Source organism: Myotis nattereri (assembly GCF_964212035.1).
Source record: "Myotis nattereri genome assembly, chromosome: 4".
Taxonomy (NCBI): domain Eukaryota; kingdom Metazoa; phylum Chordata; class Mammalia; order Chiroptera; family Vespertilionidae; genus Myotis; species Myotis nattereri.
This window is the reverse complement of record NC_138079.1, coordinates 4845520-4864325: the sequence shown is the minus strand read 5'-3', so window position 1 is coordinate 4864325 and position 18806 is coordinate 4845520. Positions and strand designations below refer to the sequence as shown.

The following is an 18806-nucleotide window of genomic DNA, read 5'->3' as shown; positions in this document are numbered from 1 at the left end:
TATATAGTAATTAACAATAGGTTCTTTAGAAATAATTTTAAAATTAGAACCAGAGTCATGGTATCAGGTGGAAAAATAAATCTATGGAAATTTTAAAACAATCTGGAATCAATGACAAAAGCATTAAATCACATAAAAACACTTAATGAGAAATTCACAAAATGAAACAGAGAGGGGCATTTGTATGTGTTAAAATAATTTAATTCTCCCTGTACATTCTGTCCACATGAGCCAGCAGAAACCAAGAATATGCACTTTACAATATTTACCTGTTTTGAGATATTCAAGTCCGTTCAGATGGCAAAGTAGAATTCAATCACTAATGAAATGTTTAAAAATATATATATTAAACAGAAAAATGTTTTTACAAGATAAAAAATAATCTTCCACATGCAACAAATTGCAGATCACTGAGACTTTAACTCTTTAGATGATTTCAGTTCAGTTTTTGGTTTCAAAATCTAGAGACAATCAGAAAGAAAAGGCGTTGGCAGAATGTCTATCTGTTTTTGCGTTTGTCTTTCTTGCTTCGACTACTTGTTACACCATTTAAAGAAGACGACGAGGGTGCTCTTGCATGCCCCGTGGCCTTTAGATGGTCAAACAGTTTATTCCGGGATGGAAACTCGCTGTGGCAGGTGGTACAGCTGATCAGAACGTCACTCTGAGAGGGGGAAACCAATAATAGAAGCAAGTGTTATCTGAGAGCAGTATGTTTTCATGTCCTGATTAAATAGCAAACAATCGCAAAATAAAGATCTTTTAACAAAATGGACAACTACCAAGACAGGCTCAACAGGGGCAGCTGTTCCTGAAAGTTAAGTCCCATTAACCACCACCGTCAACCTTACGAGTTCTGAGCCATGCAATAGCCTGCCCCCCTCAGACTAGACCAAGGCTTTACAGTTCAGAGTAATGGGAACAGAGCAGGAACTGTTCACACAAGCTGGTATTTCCCATACGTGTCTTACTCCTTTAAAGGAAACAATGAGAGTGGCACAAGTCTAAACTCTACATTGTCCAGGGAAAGTGCGGACAGGCCCACACGTATCAGCAGGTGCAGAGGGCTCACCGAACACACACACACGTTCGGAAGTGGAACTAGGAATCTGGGCTACGGCGCTCAAACCCCGTACAGGCTTCCGCAGGCACACTGTGACCTACCAGGGTCTGCGGCCCAGCAGGCGCTCTGACAGATTTCTTCGGGTCTTTGGCTTTCTTTCCTCTGGGTGTAGGAACACTGGCAAATAAATGGAAGAATTCAGCATAATCCAGTAATTATCGTTTTGCTCCCAAGATGACCCAAATGAATGACATGCACTTTAATGGCTAATTCATTCATTTTAATGGCCATGTTAATTAATTTTCACATTTCAAATAAATAGCTTTAAAGAGCAACTTTAGAGATCACATTTTATATCAGGTTTGTCACAATTAAGAAATTTACCTAAAATGGTTGAAACATAAGCTAAAACGAGACATGTCAAATTCTCTAAATTTTCAGACTGTGTGTTTTTGTTAAAAAGCAAAGCACTTCATATTCCATTTGGTGAAGCAAACCATCGTCACTGCCAACCAGTACTCCTCACAGATAGTCTGTGACATTAAGTGTGGCTCCTACAAGTGCTACTTCTTGGACCAGATCCCGCCTGTGTCTCAATGAAGTGAAATGAGGAAAATGGCGACACTGTCATGCACTTTTCGTAAAGTTACATTTGTCCCACGGAGAGGATTTTCTTTTGTTAAGAGACCATGTCGTTTCTGCTGATTAGTGGGCTTCCCCGGACTCTTTCTCCCAGAAGCTGCCACCAGGACAGCCGTCCACTCCTGGTCCACTTTCACTCTGAGCTGTCCTCTTCCCAGCCCTTGAGGTGAATGGTAGCTTCCCCAGTTATTTCACACTCCCCTCATGTGTGCTAACCACGTTCTTAGGATAAAATCCAAGTGCAACTACACAGAACAGACAGCCTGGGTTACAGGGATGAGCTATGACAATGCTGCCCTACTATTCTTCAAGCAGAAACCAAGAGTCTATATTAAGTTAAATGGCCTATACAGGCACACATCATTCTATCGCACTTCACAGATGCTGTTTTTACAAACCGAAGTTAAGACCCTCCACAGCAAAAAGGTTACAACGGGCTTTACTGTGGTGGTCAGGAACCAGGCCCGCAATAGCGCTGATTAGGGTGTAACACAACATTGGCAGCATTCAGCCAGCTTTGAAAGCATCAAGGAAAGGACATAATGGCATACAGGCTACAGATTAAAAGTTACTAATTTACTAAGTATCATCATAGATATGCCACAAATATACCCAAGAGCACTTAGGGTGACATTCCTAGAGAACAATTTATCATGTTATGAAAGACAGCAGCTGCATCCCTGAAGCTCAAATTGAAGAGCTTTATTTTTTTTTAAAGGACTTTATATACATGAAGGTTTTTTAATGAACTTCTCACTAGGTTACCAGCATCACAGGGGCCCCAGAAAGGCAATGGACACCCGGGGGTATGTGTGAGGGTGTGTCTGTGTGAGAATGTGTGTATGTATGTGAGTGTGATTATGTGATTATGTGTGAGAGTGTGTGTATGTGACAGTGTGTGTGTGTGAGACGGTGTGTGTGTGTGTGGGTGAGAGTGTGTGTATGAGAATGTGTATGTTTGTGTGAGATTATGTGTGAGTGTGTGAGTGTGAGACTATGTATGTTTGTGTGAGGGACTAAGAGTGTGTGTGTGTGTGTGCATGTAAGAGTGTGAGACTGTGTGAGTGCGTGTGTATTCACACCCTAGCCCTGACACTCCTCAGCAGTGAAGCCAGTCAGACCAAGTCCTGAACAGAGAGCAGCTGTCACAGCCTGTGGATTCCGGCGGCGATGCTCCAGCTGAGTGGGCACAGCCTCGTCAGTAGCTTGATCGCACGGGAGCTCGGGGATGACTGACACAGGGATAAATACGCGCCTCAGCGGGATAAGGGAACAAAACTGGATCAAAGCGACTGCTTCGTGATTTCGGCCATTTGCTGAAATGGCTGTGAGCGCGTCCTCTGGCATTCTCTCCAACACCCTTCATCTGTATACACGTGCCTGGATATATACACACTGATAGACACATCCACTTCCCCCCACCCGTCATGGGAAAGAAGCTTCTACTTGACATATGACAAGATACCCGCACCACCAGGATGTAGACAACCACATGCACCTTGGCCTACCTTCTCGCTTCACTTTTCGGGTCCTCACACAGCTGACCGGCCTCTGGGACCCTGACACTCTCCTGGGGACCACCTTCTAATTCTTTGGCACTGTCTTGATTTAAGTTGGTATCTTCTGGATCAACTTTTACTCCTTCTCCTGTTCCATTTTCATTGCAATTATCATCATAATTCTAGGTTATAAACATGAGTGCATTACAAAATAAATACTTTAATAGTACTGGCTTCTTAGGTTATTCGGCCAAATAGTTAAAATAAACAATGACAATGTCCCAAGCCCCCTAGTAAGGGTGTATCTTCAGGCAATAAAAAGAAACAGATAATTTTAAAACATGAATGCTCTCCCTCTGGTATTTCACCATTTTCTTTATGCCATTCTATTTAAGGGACTTGAGCATCCATGCATTTTGGTATCTGGAGAGTCCTGGGACCAATCCCCCACAGACACCAAGAGAGAACGGCAATTCTTGAATTTGGACCCCAGGTATGAAAAACTTAAACTACTTAAATTTCTGAGTATATCAACATTCTTTCAATAACCACAATCATTGCAAGTTTCTAAACAAATGTTTCTTCTGTGAAATTTTAATTATGTTGTCAACAGAACAAACTTGATTATACAATGAGAAATCCCAGGGGTCACGTGTCCAGATATTTTTTTAAATATGGTCACTCAGCTAATTAGTATTAGGAGAATTCCACATGCAAAATTTTAAAACACCCTGACAATAATAATTAAATTAGCTGCATATATATAAGGGGGGGGGGGCTTAAAAAAGAAAACATTTTCAACTCCTTTTAATCGTTTTACAATTGACATGAAATTAGAGCAAAAGTCCTTCTCCTTAATACTATTCTCCTAATACTAAGGGTTTCGCTAACATTAAACAGCAAATCTAGAGTTGTAATGCTCTTGAATTTGGACCCCAGGAATGAAATATTTAAACTACTTAAGTTTCTGAGTATATCAACAATCTTTCAATAACCACAATCATTGCAAGTTTCTAACCAAAAGTGTTCTCCTAATACTAACATACCTGTGCTGGTCTCTGTTTCTTTTTCTTCTGTTTTTTAGAAAGCCTAAGAGCAAATATAAATCAAAACGTCAAACACTTGATTCTATAAAGATTTATGAAGTAAAAAGAAAAACAATTAAGCACTAGTGATACAGAGAGAAATAAAAAAAATTAAAATTATAAATATCATAAAGCATTAAAAGGAAAATGTTCACATTATTTTAGAATATTGTAAGTGGCTCAATTGACAGGAATTAGCATATCAATTACGTAGGTATAAAACTGCTTTTAAATATAGTCATAATATAGTGTGTAAAATTATATTTGACATCACGTCTTTAACCATTTCAATACTATAAAGTTCCCTTCACTAGAAGAAATGCAGAAAATACGAGCATAAGAGGCTGACTTCTTCGGGATGAAGCAGCCTCTACAGCAGTGGTTCTCAACCTTCTAATGTCACAACCCTTTACTACAGTTCCTCATGTTGTGGTGACCCCCAATTTCATTGTTACAAATTGAACATAATTAAAGCATAGTGATGAATCACAAAAACAATATGTAATTATTTATGTGTTTTCCGATGGTCTTAGGCAACCCCTGTGAAAGGGTCATTCGACCCCCAAAGGGGTCGCGACCCACAGGTTGAGAACCGCTGCTCTACAGGCAAGCCCAGGGTGGCAGTATGTCTATGAAATCTTTGGAAGTACCTTTGTTTGGGTGCATCCTCCACTTCTTCCTCAGAATTGGCATTCAGCAGATTTTCATCCGTCTGAGATCCTGAAAAACTTTCTTCCTCCTTCTCCAGCTGTTGTTTCAGCAAGGCCACCATTTCCCGGTGCCTCTTGGATTTTTCGTGATTCCGCATGCTGAAAGGACAGTGCAACTGAGTAACTGCAACAGGCTTACGTCAGATGTGCCAAGTGTGGCTGGGGGTGCGACTCAGTTAATGTTCTCCTTTCTGATCAACCAGGCAGACGTTCGTGACTACGGAGAGAGAGCACCCTGTCTTCTTAGACCTCGGACCCTAGGAACCCAGCACTCCATCCATGTTCCTGCACCCAGAATTCCCCCTCCTTCTGTCCTTTCATCTGTTCTCCCTTTTTTCCCCTCAAATTCTCTATTATTTTTATTTTCCAAGTCTTTAAATTCAAGCCTTCTCCTCTATTTCCCTTTAATCACTGATTACTTGCAGGGGCCTGGAGCGATGACTGGGAAAGTACAAAACCACATTGTAACTTTAAAAGGAGACACCCTGGATTTGAGAGACGGTGATGTGAGGCCGTGACGTCGAAGAGTTTACCTCCTCATGCTTTTTCCAGCAGCTGCCTTCACCTTGTCTAGAGGCATCCCCCTCTCACTCCACCACCGAAAAGTGAGTTCAGACACGTGTGCCCTGCACACTCTGTGCCCGTGGCCACTAAGTAACACTACACAACATGGAGTCGGCAACCCTTTGGCTGTGAGAGGAGCGACCCCTGAAAGCAGGAAGCTTGTGTCTCTGTCAACCTTCTCGCATCTGCTCAAATTCTCGTGTGCTGCTCTGCCCCCCACTAGTATCTCCTGCAGATCAAGGTTCCTTGGAGAAATGGGGACATTTCGTGCCAGATAGGAAGTGCTCGGCAATGACTGGGCATGTCAAGGACACAGGAGCAGGTGGAAGGACTCTCACTAACCACTGACGGGAAACTGGAGCAGGAAAAGGGCAGTAACAAAGAGAAAACACTGAAAAAGTCCCTAAACTCAGACTGACACAGACAGGCCCACGGGGAAGTGAGGCGCCTGTTTACAGCAGAAAGCCACATGCTGGTGACCGTGTGACACGTGTACCGCAGTACATGCCCCTCGACCGGGTCCCAGATCCAAGTGAGAAAGATGCCACACGGGACACGACGAGGATCACCTGACGAAAGTGGAAAACGGCAGGAAATGACAGACGTGCCGTGTCAGTGGCACCGTTTCCTCCCGCTGACAGCTGCACGCTGACTGTAAGAGAACGTGCCCAGGAGCACTGCACGTCCCGTACTCAGAACCGTGTGTAGCGGGACAAGCACACGCACATGGGGCAGCCTGGCAGCCGTGAGTGGCGGGCCCTACACGCTGTCCTCGCGACTGGTCTGAGTTCGATGTCACTTCCAAGTAAACAGGGCTTTTTAAACCTCCTTCCCTGCGGCTGCTTCCTGTGCTGCGTCTCCAGCTCGCCCACTCCTCACTGCTCCATGACCTCCGCGGGGCTCATCCCGACAGACCGTTTCTGACGCCCACATCCTCACTGTCATCCCTTGGTCCCCTTTTCTCCTTTCTGCACGTACTTTGCTGCTTTTTCCCTTGCTGGTTCTACATTCCCCCCTTATTCTTTACTCTCCTTATACCAGTAGCCGTTTCAATACTTCTGTCCCCACTGTTCCTGCAAGGGCAAGCCTCCGCGCTCTCCCGCCCGGGAGCAGGCCTGTGCTTTTCCTCGCCCCTCGCTCTTTCCCTCAGGTGTCGTACCTATGTCATGCTAAGCAAAATAAGCCGGTCGGAGGAAGATAAATATCACATGATCTCACTCATATGTGGGATACAATGATCAACATAATTCTATGAACAAGAATAGATCAGAGACAGATGGTAGGGGAGGGGGTGGGTTAGAGAGCAACCAAAGGACTTGTATGCATGCATATTAGCATAACCACTGGACACAGACACTGGGCGGTGGGGGGTTGCCCGGGGTGGGAACGGCTGGTGGTGGTGGTGGGGGGGTGGTCAACTGGGGAGAAAGGAGACATATGTAAAACTTTAGACATTATAATAATAAATAATTAAAAAACAATAAAAAATAAGAGATCAAGGAACCAATAAATAAAGCCCCTCCTCCCCTCAGGAAATGAGTAAATGTCCCCTTGAAGGACACGATGAAGCTCCTGGGTGGCAGCAATGGCAGCGATGGCTGGAAGTGAGTCTGCCACCAACAGAGAGAGATGGTGTAGCCTCTTGGCCCATATGACTGCACCTTCTTTGCCAAAAAAGCAACATTTCTTTCTGAAGACCACGTGCATGTTTACAAAGCAGCTGCCCACAGGAATGCTGGCATGACTGGTCACTCCAGGGGCTGACCTGCTGCTACAACGGCCTTCTCCCCAGGATGCTGTGAGGACTAGGGAGCTGCTACCAGCAGCATTTTCTTTTCAGGACTTGCAAAGCGTTACACTCGCCTCAAAAGAAAAGGTGAGTTCAAAGACCTCAAACTTACGCCTTTTCCGTCTTGAAAGATTTGTCACACGCTGGGCAGTACAGTCCCTCATAAAGCTCCACGCCATCGGCCTCGTCGCTGTCCTTCCCTGCAGGAAAGAGGTCGCAGTAAGAAGCCTGTGCCATTCGAACACAGACCCACAACATGCTAACATAACGTTTACTTCCTTACCAAGGAAAACAATGGCGTTAGAGGATTCGAGCTGACACTTTAAAAGCAACACTAAATTATAAGAGATGAAAAGTCCCTTTAACTTTCTATTTCTCTTTATAAGTCTACTCAAAAGACAAAAAATTCTCAGAACCCTGGGAGTGAGCAAAGTTCAGAAAACCAGATGTCCATAGTTCTACCACAAAGCAACTTTTTCAACAAGGTGTTTTTAACTTCCCTCTTGAGCAAGATTTGGTACAAACACATTTATATAACTGTACTCTATTCTTAAATGCTTAAATAAACTTAGCTCACAACATTCTGTCATTATTGGACAAGTCATAAAATAGCATACTACATGTAAAGTTTAACACTGTCTCTACAGACTATTTTTTATAAGCCTGAAGATTTATTACACTGGAATAATTACTACCTATACAGTCCAAAAATCTAAGCAATTAAAAAGTGCAATGAAGTCTTTGCACAATACCATCTTCTATCTTTATAGGAAATAATATTAAAAGTGATGTTAATATGGTTTTGAAGGACAATCTCATTAAAATCATAAATGATCAGAATACATGCAAAGTTCAGCATATGGTATTACTGTCTAATTAAGGGTACACTTTCAAGATATCATATACATGAAATAAGCTTTGATTAATCAAAGAGTTAATAAAGAATGCTGGATTTGAAGCCAAAATCTGGATTTAAAATGGTCATATACACCCAGGCATATGCCACAGCTTCTGTCTTAGTTTCTTCTTTAGGAAAATGCAGCCAATTATATGAGCAAAACCTACATTTAGGGGCTATTGTGGGAGGGCCAAGCAGCAAAATGATGTATGTGAAAGCATGTTATAAATTATTTAACTCTACGTAATTACACCACCTCACGTTTGTAGAGCGTTTATAATTTCCCAAACACTTTCACATTTACGTCTTATTTATTAATAAAACATTCCATTTCCTAGTCATTTTGATTAATTAAAAGTTGGTCATTTTATCACTTGGTTTATTAGTCTGAAACAGCACACCTGTAGGTATGTCAGTGCACCAAGCGCCTTCTATGAAGTCACAAATGAAAGGGAGAATCTACCATGTATACACACCACACAGGCTCCCACACAACAGCAGCTTTTCTGGAAAGAGCTGCTATGAAAACGTGACCTACTACTTAACTGCATTTTTTAAAATAACCAGTCTGCAGTCACGTCACACCTGTCAGCATGTCCACCTATTTATCAACATACTGGAGGCCCGATGCACGAAATTCGTGCAAGAGCAGGCCTTCCTTCCCCGGCTGCTGGCACCGGCTTCCCTCACAGCCCTGACTTTGTCCGGAAGGTCTTCCAGAGGACGTCCAGTCTAATTAGCATTATGCTTTTATAGATGTATACGGCCAGAAGCACAAATTGTTTAAAACAATTTGTCAGAAAAGAGTTTACCAGAATTAGCCAGCTTCAATAGACAACCTTTCCTTGGTCCATTCAGTATTGTTTTTCATGTTAATTATCTGTCACACTTAAAAACTGGGAGAGGTCACATAAAAATCCAAAGTCCCAGCTTCACTTAAACCAAACAGATGTGAAAACTCTGGCAACAGCTGCTGGAACAGGTGTCCCAGGTTCTCCTCCCTCCACGCTCCCATTCCACTGTCTTATCCCTTCCCAGGCCCCTGTGAGCACCCGAGTGCATCCTGTGCACAGAAACATGACTTCCCAGCGTCCCAGTGAGTGCAGTTACCATCCTGCCTGTCTCTGGGCTCGTGCTCCTCCGCTTCGTCTTCCTCGGAGCCGTCTCCGAACTCCTTCTCGTACCGCGCCTCCATCTCCCGGAGCTCCTTCTCCAGGTCGGCCAGCGCCATCCAGCTCTGCTCCTTGTACTGCTCGGCCAGTCTAGACACAGACAGCACAGTCTCCGCACTGCGCTCCCCGACCCTTCAGGCTCCGAGTCCATCCCCAGAGAGCTTCCTACCACCCCCACCCCACCCCCAACGCTGACACCCCAAGTTAAAGGGCAAAGTCACTGGAAAACTGTTAGCTGTCCTGGTTGATTTTAATTGTTCGACTAGATAATGGGTTTTGAAACATATAACTCTTAGCAACTCATTAAATGGTTTCAAGCGATGTTAAGTTGTAAGTGCTAATTTTCAAAAGTTGAGGGGTGGGGCAGGAAGAATTTTTAAGAAGTCGTTTTTTTTAGAGAATGCCGTAATGCTCTGGACACAATGCTTTTACAGTAACTCAAAAACAACAACCCTTTAAAGGCACTAGAAGAGACTAGATAGCTGAGAGTACACCGACTAAGAGGCAGTCCTGGGTGGCGGTTAAAAGCAAGGCCCTGGGCTGACTCCCCGGGTCCAAGCCCGCCTCTGCGATTCGCTGGCCGTGCGACCTCGGCCTGTCTGCCTCGCACCCGCAAAGGAACGAGGATACAAACCAGCACTTGCTCCCAGAACCGCTGGGAGAAAAGCCCGGACGGGGCCTTGTGCAGAGCGAGGGCTCGGGGCCTTAGTTACTCTTAACTTCCACAGGCGTCTGGAAAGGTCTCAGGTATAAAGGGCCTCGGAAGGACAACATCCAATTCAAACACCTTCTCGCAGATGAAAAAGCACTGTGCAACGTCAGGCTTTAAAAGGTGAAGCCAAGATGCCTCAACCCGATGTGGAGGCACACGGCAGGTACCTCCTGCTGTGGCCCTGGGCCCCCCGCGGCCAGGCCCCCGGCACGTACTTGGCCTGCTTCAGCTTCTGCTGCCGCCGCATCTCCTCGGCCTTGCGGGCCTTCTCGGCGTTCTGCTCCTCCACCAGCCGGCGATGCGCCTGCACCCTCTTGTCTCTCTTCCGAATGAAAGCCACCAGCTGGCGGACAAGCTCATTCTTCTCCTTCCTCGCCTTATCGCGAGTCTTCTTGTTTTCTTTCTCCATGGCGCGCTTCTCCCAGCGGTTGGAAGCCTGCCGGGTATCATATTCCTCTTTCCAAGCGAAGTTCTTCTGCGTGCAGAAGCTCTGCCAGTAGGCGTAGAAAGGGTGGACTACCTGGCGACAGAGAAAACAGGCAAAATGCTCGCCTCTATGTAGACTGGTTTCGGTCAGGCAGCAACGTTAGTGACGCAGAACATCTTTCGTATTTAAAACATTGCTATTAATCAAAGGAGAAGACAATCCTCTTAAGGCTTTAACAAAATCAATCTCTATTCAGCACGAATTTAATGAGGAAATGAATGGGATGGGACCACAGTCAATTAGGGGGGAAAGATCAAGAAAAGGGGAGGCTGCTGGGAAGAGAAAGGAAGCAAGTCACAGGATAGGAGCGAGAACTAGGATCCATTTGTACAAATAAACCAGGATGTGAGACGCACTGATCCACGCTAAGCATACAACGGCCGTGCACCCTCCTCACCGTGTCATAGTCGCTCTGGGAGTCCCCGAAGGTCGGGAAGTCCTCCGCATCCTCCTCCAGCACGGATTCCAGCTCTTCCTTCGCAATCATTTCAAACACATTCCGATACACCGCGTAAAAGCCCTAAAGCAGGAGACAGAAACACACATTCCCACACTTTATAGTCTAATCCAGCCGTGGGCAAACTACGACCCGCGGGCCGGAGCCGGCCCGTTTGAAATGAATAAAACTAAAAAAAAAAGACCGTACCCTTTTATGTAATGATGTTTACTTTGAATTTATATTAGTTCGCACAAACACTCCATCCATGCTTTTGTTCCGGCCCTCCGGTCCAGTTTAAGAACCCATTGTGGCCCTCGAGTCAAAAAGTTTGCCCACCCCTGGCCTAATCACAGAGTGAAATTTTAAAATGCAACGTGAAAAACTTTATTGCTAAAGGATGACAACCCCAAACTCTGTCCCTGTAAGTACATCTACGTTCCAATTGGAGGTTTTTAATATGCGGGTACTTTAAATATGAAGGCAATGGTGGCTTTTTGTTTGTTTTCAGAATGAACAGTTTCACTTTCGATTATAGAATTCTCTGCATTTGAGAGTCTCACTTAAGTGCTTGGTAAGAAATGGTAAGGGAGTCCACGCCTTACCTTCTCATCATCTCCATAGCCAGAGTAGCAGGTGACGGTGAAGAAGTGAAGCAAGTCTAAGCTGTCATCTTGATATTCCCCATCAAGCCCACCTTTGAGCAGAGCCTCTCTATGATTATCATACCTGAGCAGACGAAGAAATGAGCAGCGTCAGGGAAGGCGAAATGCATAAGAATTCAAAAGGACTTCTTACTCGGAAACAGCCAGAATGCTATTGCAGTCCATTTTAATGTGTCCAACCCACAACCAAAAAATTTTAAGAAAAAAATGTCAACATGAAAAGACAATCTATCGTAAAATTGCTGATTAAAACTCTGGCTAGGCCACTACCGGCATATACAGCACTAGGTCATGGGCACAAGGGACTGTCATGCGCCAGGGAATCTCCACATCACTCCCCGCAGGTGGCTGCAGTCCCAGGAAAGAAACATTCCTGAGCAGGACGGGGTGGACATAATCTCGTCCACAAACTACTTACACAGGTGGGATCTGAGAATTTAGCAGCATGTCTACATAAACAATGGAGTAGCTTCATGCACATGCAATTACCCACAGAACAACTCCGTAAAGTTTGCTACAACAGGAAGCTGAGGCTCAGGGACATTAAACAGCTTGTTGTCCACAATCATAAAGCCTGTAAGCAGCAAAGCTAGACGTCAGAGCCAGGTCGGAGCACCGGGAGGACTCAGAGGGCAGTGCCGCCTACACACAGCAGCAGAGGAGAAACATTAGGCCTCTCTCTGTGATTTCCATGTAAAAGGCGATTTTATAGGAACTTCCTTTACAACCATTCTCTCTGGAGGCCGGCCGTGGGCACACTGACCCCGAGGACAGGCACAGAGCATGCGCACCATCCGGGCTGCGGATGAGCAGCAGGTCCTGCAGTTGTAACAGGCTCAACACCTATCCCTCTGCAGCAAAAGTCCCAACACAGACACTGTTCGGAAATGATATTCAATGTCCAGGTCATCGTTAACAAAAGATGTAGAAGCTTAACTCGATTTCTTTATAGAGTGTAATTGTAGGGGAAATATTACAATTCTTGTATTAAAACACTGTACCTGTGTGTTAAAAAAAACAAAACACTCTGATTTTATTTATTTTAAATGATGAGAGAGAGTTGTCCCACATATTTCTGCATTCACTGGTTTATTTCTGCATGTGCCCTGACCGAGGATCGAACCCTCAACCTTGGTGTATCAGGATGATGCTTCAACCTACTGAGCAACCTGGCCAGGGCTGTACCTGTTTTTGAAAGACAAGTCAGCATGCTTCCGTGTCTGACATCAGAAAACTGTCACACACCAAAGAGACACCATTTAATGAGAAGTCACTTCATATATCAAAGTTAAAACTACCTTAACTGCCAAGCTTTCTGCATCAGGAGCTATAAAATCAGACAGTTGGAGTAGGAATTCCCTCCTACTCAAATACTGCATTTTATATGAGTAGGTGACATTAGTCTCAGAACACACCAAAAACCATTAACAATTCAAATGTTTTTAAAAACCCTCTATTGACAATTCTTCCCAACAACATACACAAGGACGAGAGGGACAGCGTGCTGCTCACCATGCTCTTTCCTGAGGGTCACTCAACACGTCATATGCTGCTTGGATTAATTTAAATTGTTCAGCTGCTTCTGCGGCGTTATCCAGATTTTTATCTGTGAAAATAAAGTCACAGAAATTCAGTCATCAAAAAAGTAGAACAAAATCTAAAAGGGAGCTCACCCATCACAAAGGCCAGAAACACATGAGGAGTGTGCAAAACAAAGGAAAAGGCAGAGATACTGGACGATGGTTAATAATCAGAACCTAAGTGTCTACTCGAGTAGAAAGCTCAGGCTTCCCTAAGCCTGGTGCCTCCCCGCACTCACCCTGAGCCCTCACCCTGGGTCCACAGATGGAAAACCCTGAGTAGCGTGCACCTTCTTTTTAGGAGAAACGAAATATACGTATATAGTTGTTAGGAAGAACTGCTATTATTTAGTGCTAGGTTATACTTTCTGTTCACAGCCTGTTTGTCTTCCTTATTAACATATACAAAAATAAAGTTTTAATTAGCTATACTAGTCTTCTTAGCTGTGTTTCCTTAACCATGGAATTCAGAAAGCAACTTTGCCTCAAGATGGCAGACACCTTCCAAGACGACCCCCAAGAACCCCCACCTCCTGGCATCACACCGTGTGGTCCCCAGGGGTGGTGTGTCTGGCCGACAGCAGGCAGCAGTGTGAGCAGTGACATGGGGGACGGCACGGTATGGTGCTTCTGAGATGTTCTGATGAAGACAGCAGTTTCCATCGCGGGCTCTCACTCCCTCTGGGCTCGCTGCCATGGCATGACGACACCCAGGTGGCGATGGAGAAGCCACGCGGTGAGAATGGAGGCCTCTGGCCGTGGCCAGCAGCGACTGAGGCCTGCCAACACCACGTGAGCGAGCTTGAAAACAGGTGTCCCAGACAGTGAAGACAGCCTCTTAAGAAACCCTGAGCCATCACCACCCAGCTAAGCTGTTCCCAGGCTCTGATCCTCAGAAGCTGTGTGAGTCCATCTGATGAATGTTTGCAGGGTTTGTTGTTTTAAGCCCTGAGTTTCTGGTAGTTGGTTACACAGCAATAGGTAACTAATATGCTCAGAAAGTAAACTATTTGAATCCACTGCAGAGCACACCAGTGCTCTTTAAACTATAGCTCCATAGTTGCCCTCTAAGAGGCGAGAGGAAAATATGACAGATGTGTATTCCCTACAATAGTCTGGCAGCCTCAGAGCAAGGCATCCTGCCTCCTCCTCTCAGGTACCATCGCACGGATCCCACGTCCTTCAGGTGGTTGGTTGTCTGCTCAACAACTGACAGTGACAACACTGTCTCAAGGCAGCAGTTGGCCATGGCTCTTTTTGCTAAGATGCTTTAGCACAAAAAGCTTTCAATATTATTTTAAAGCTAGAGTCCCGGTGCATGAATTCGTGCATGGGTGGAGTCCCTCAGCCTGGCCAGCAATCGGGGCCAATTGGGGCCGTCTCACCCAGTCCCGATCAGGGCCCCTCAGGGCCAACCAGCCGGGGGGGAGGGACCACGGGAGATTGGCCAGCCACAAGAGATTGGCTGTGGGAGTGCACTGACCACCAGGAGACAGCTCCTGCATTGAGCGTCATAGCTACTGGCTGGTCGTAATGTTCGCTTAGGCTTTTATATATATAGATCATGGTCCCTTAGTACTGAAAGGAGGACGAAAGTCCCCATCCCTGTTTGTGAGCATACAATGCAAGTCTAAATCCATGTCCACAGTGCAAGCCCATCTGAAGCAATAAACATCTCTTTGGGGCTACAATGCTTACACTTGGGGCAAGGACACAGCTGTATGGTCAGGAGGATGGAGCAGGTCTTTGAACGATTCATCAAGCAGCTGGAGCTATCAAGATGGGCCACCTCTGGATTCGCTGATATGTGAGATTAATAAATGGCTCTGGTTTAGCCACTGTAGGCAGCCTCCTGTCACCTGCAGCTAAACACAAGCCTGATACGCCCTGAGGGTGAGAGTCCAGCTAAAAACAGTCATGATTTCCAAGTCTTCCTCAAATCACTAATCAGAATCTTGTCAGATAAGTAAAAAGCACAGTTGAGATGGAGGCTGAATGGCAGAAAACGGCAGCAAAACAAAGCAGGTGATGCCTGGGAGTGGGGGTGGGTGGCTCTTCCTCACCTTTTAATCAGCCCCGCACTGGGTTGTCCTGCTTCTTCCCACTCCCTTCTCGCCTCCCCCAAAGAAGTCTGAAGAAAGCTAAAGCGTTTAAATGCATGAAACCCACTAATGTACCACCTGAAAATAAGATCTAAACTCTCACTGAAACATCTTTCTTAAATAATTTTTTTCTATCTGTCATATGGCTTTTTATTCCCGTTAAACATGCCTGACCTGGTTGACTAGCAGGTTGAGCTGAGATCCAAAAGCATGAGAGCGAGAAGTTAAAAAGCACTGATTTAAAAAATGGAAAGCCCACGTGATGTATTATTCACCAAGTGCAAAAAGCCACAGGCATCGCGAATCCAGCCATCACGGTTTAAAAGGCATTCATTCTCACATCATTCTCTGCTTTTCTCTTCACCCACTATGCTCTCTTTCACTCCCTTCCAAGCCTTTATACAGTGCCTTCTGGAAAATTCCATGGATCGTGCCACTTAAGCCAGGCTCCCTGAGAAGGCTGCTTGCTACCCTCTCAGACTCCTTCAGCCATAGCCTTCACAGGGCAGGTTGTGCGAGAGCTGGTGTCCCTCACTCAGACAAACTAGCATTGCTTCCTGATCCACTCATTGGCCATCCCTTCTTCCCCGCCTGTCTGCTCCCCTCCCAACCACTGCACTTACGCACGGAGAACCTAGCACCTGGCCAGGCTTCCACCCCAGGTCCTGGTGGCCATCCTGAGGACTGAATGTCCCTTGGCCTCCAGTCTTGCCTGCTCCAACCTACTGTCCCCACGACAGCCAGCGAGACACTTGAAAAACGCAAACCTACCATCTCGCCCTGCTTCCGGCACTTCACCGGCTTCCCAGCGCTCTCAGGTTAAAAGCCAATCCCTAGTCCAGCCCCCCCGCCTTCAGGACCTGGCCCGACTCCCCTGGCCGTCCTGGACTCGGCCATGCTGGCTTTCTCCTGCCCCCTCCGCCTGTCTTCTCTGTATTCCCGCATTAGGTCTCCACGGAGATGTCCATTCTAGGGAGGCCCATCTCTCCCACAAATACCAAAACCCAGTCCGGGTCGGTACCTGTGCTCAGGGGCACCTGTTATTTGCCTTCACGCTGCCCTTACCTCACCGGACTGACATCGCCCGTCTCCTCGCAGTGTCGCCCCGAAGACCGCATGGGCCAGCAGGGCAGGGACCACCACTCCTGTCTCTACCCACTGAGCCAAACTGGCTAAACCAACCCATGTTTTCAGACTTTGGTCCAGCTGTCCACTGGGCCACTTCTGTCCACCGCGTGCTCTTCCCCATTCGGTTCAGCTCACCCTTCCCAACTGCATCCTCGGGGACCCAGGATCCTGCTGAGGGGAAGCCTCACAGCCCCTCAGGCAGCGGTTCTCAACCTGTGGGTCGCGACTCCTTTGGGGGTGGAACGACCCTTTCACAGGAGTCACCTAAGACCATCGGAAAACACATATATAATTACATATTGTTTTTGTGATTAATCACTGTGCTTTAATTATGTTCAATTTGTAACAATGAAATTGGGGGTCACCACAACATGAGGAACTGTATTAAAGGGTCGCCGCGGCATTAGGGAGGTTGAGAACCACTGCCCTCAGGACCCAGGGGGGCTCCCTCTCCTCCTGCATTCCCGGGGGTCACCGGTTCCTCTATCAGTCCACTGACCAACTCCATCCGCTGTGCCCCCGTATGTAACTCTTTTCTGCGTGTGAGGCACGTTTTCCCAGCAAGACGGAGGCATTTCAGAACCCAGTGACTTGCCCATCCCGGAGGCTAGAAATGTGCTTATTGATCAGTGCCTATAGGAAAGCCCCTTATCAGCCTGGAGATGCCGAGATCCCACTCCTGCCCGAGCTCCCCGGGCTGGGAGATCACCAGGCCACAGTCACCCGGCCGGGGCTACGGTATGAAAACCGCGCCACTGAAGACACTTCTGGGTCAGACACAAACTTCCCGGGCAGAGGGGTCCTGGCCTCGGCCTTGATTTCAAGGGGACGGGAGCCATCGTTACACTAAGTGGCAGGGGCTCCGGGACCAGTTCAGGGAGGAGGAAGCACGAGGAACCTGGGCGCAGGGGACTCGGGGTCCGGGCGGGGCCAGGGCCGCCTCACCCCGCCGCCCGCCGCCCGGGATCCGGGGTCCGCGAGGCGCTGGGAGGAGCCGGCGAAGTCCCCGGGGCGCGGTCTCCCCACCCAGCGGCCATAGGGGCTGTGGGCACCGGCGGGGTGGCGCCTGGAAAGGACGGGGTGCCGGAGCTCGAGCGCAGCCTGGGTGGAGGGCTGCGTCCACCGGGGGCTGGGCGGGGGGACGGCGCAGGGGCCACCCGCCGGGCACCGGGGTCTCGGGCACGGGGTCCAGGGCGAAGGGGGTCCAGGGCGAAGGGAGTTACAGGGCGGGACGGCGGAGTTACCCGGGTGCCATTTCAGGGCCAGCTTCCGATAGGCCTTCCTGAGCTCCTCCTCGCTGGCGTCGCGCCGCACCCCCAGCGCCTCGTAGTGACACTTCATCGCCCGCGCGGGCGGGGGACCGGGGCCGGGGCCGGAGCCGGAGCCCGGGGCGGGGCAGGGACCCGGGCCCGGGCTGCAGTGGTGGTGGCAGCACTGACTGTCCGGACTGTCCTCTCTCGCGGCGGGAGCCGGACGCCACCACCGGGCCAGCCAGCGAGCGCGGCGGCGCGGGGCGGCGGAGGCGCGCGGCCGGGTCGGGCGGCGCGGGCTGCGGCACGCGGATGCGCGGAGGGGGCGGCGCCGGCGGCCGCGGCTCCGCATGGGAGGAGGGCGGGCTCTGCGCCGGAAAAAGCTGGGGGAAGGAGGCGGGGCCTTGGCGAGGAGGAGGTGGGGCCTCGGCGCGGAGGCGGCGGGGAGGCGGGGCCTCGGCGCGGAGGAGGCGGGGCCACGGCGGGCGGGAGGCGGGGCCACGTGGCTGTCATTGTGAGGGGCACAGAGGGCGGTCTGAGTGGCACTAACTGGGCGGCCGTCCTGGGGGTGAAATGGGTGGAAGAAAACTGGAAAACATCTGGTTGTGGTTCTGATGATAATTTCTTAACTGAGCCCCGTTTTTACAGACGAGGCGACTCATGCCGGAAGTAGTCCAGTAGTTTGCTCAAGCCTCCACAACTAACCAATGCCAGAATTCGGTTGGGCCGAACAATTAAGAAACACCAGTTTTTTAACTCTTCCATTCTCTTCAGCTGCCATTTAATGAGACCACTATTTCCCATTTTGACCAATAGGCATAGGAATAACATCAAATAAGATAACTTAAACTAAATTTGAGAGAAGCATCACTTTTTTAAAATAACATACTAAATGTTTAACCACCAGTAGGAATGAAATTGTACCGACCCCCCATCCATCACTCCTTAATCCTAACTTTCTAGCCTCTAAACCACATTTCCAAGATTGGTTTAGGTTAAGAATTGCAGTTAAAGCATAGTATTT

At 47.7% G+C, this 18806-nt stretch overlaps 1 protein-coding gene across 1 annotated transcript; it reads right to left on the bottom strand.

Annotated features, from left to right (window-relative positions):
* Positions 1-18093, bottom strand: DNAJC21 (DnaJ heat shock protein family (Hsp40) member C21). The gene is made up of 12 exons (XM_081090515.1): positions 17777-18093; positions 13235-13328; positions 11663-11786; positions 11019-11141; positions 10350-10654; positions 9361-9512; positions 7465-7552; positions 4940-5098; positions 4251-4293; positions 3214-3386; positions 1165-1240; positions 1-664 (listed from the first exon to the last, which is right to left on the bottom strand). The coding sequence occupies exons 1-12, from the start codon at positions 17871-17873 to the stop codon at positions 500-502; spliced, it is 1599 nt and encodes a 532-aa protein (XP_080946641.1). The 5' UTR covers positions 17874-18093; the 3' UTR covers positions 1-499.
* Positions 18094-18806: the final 713 nt, after the last annotated feature.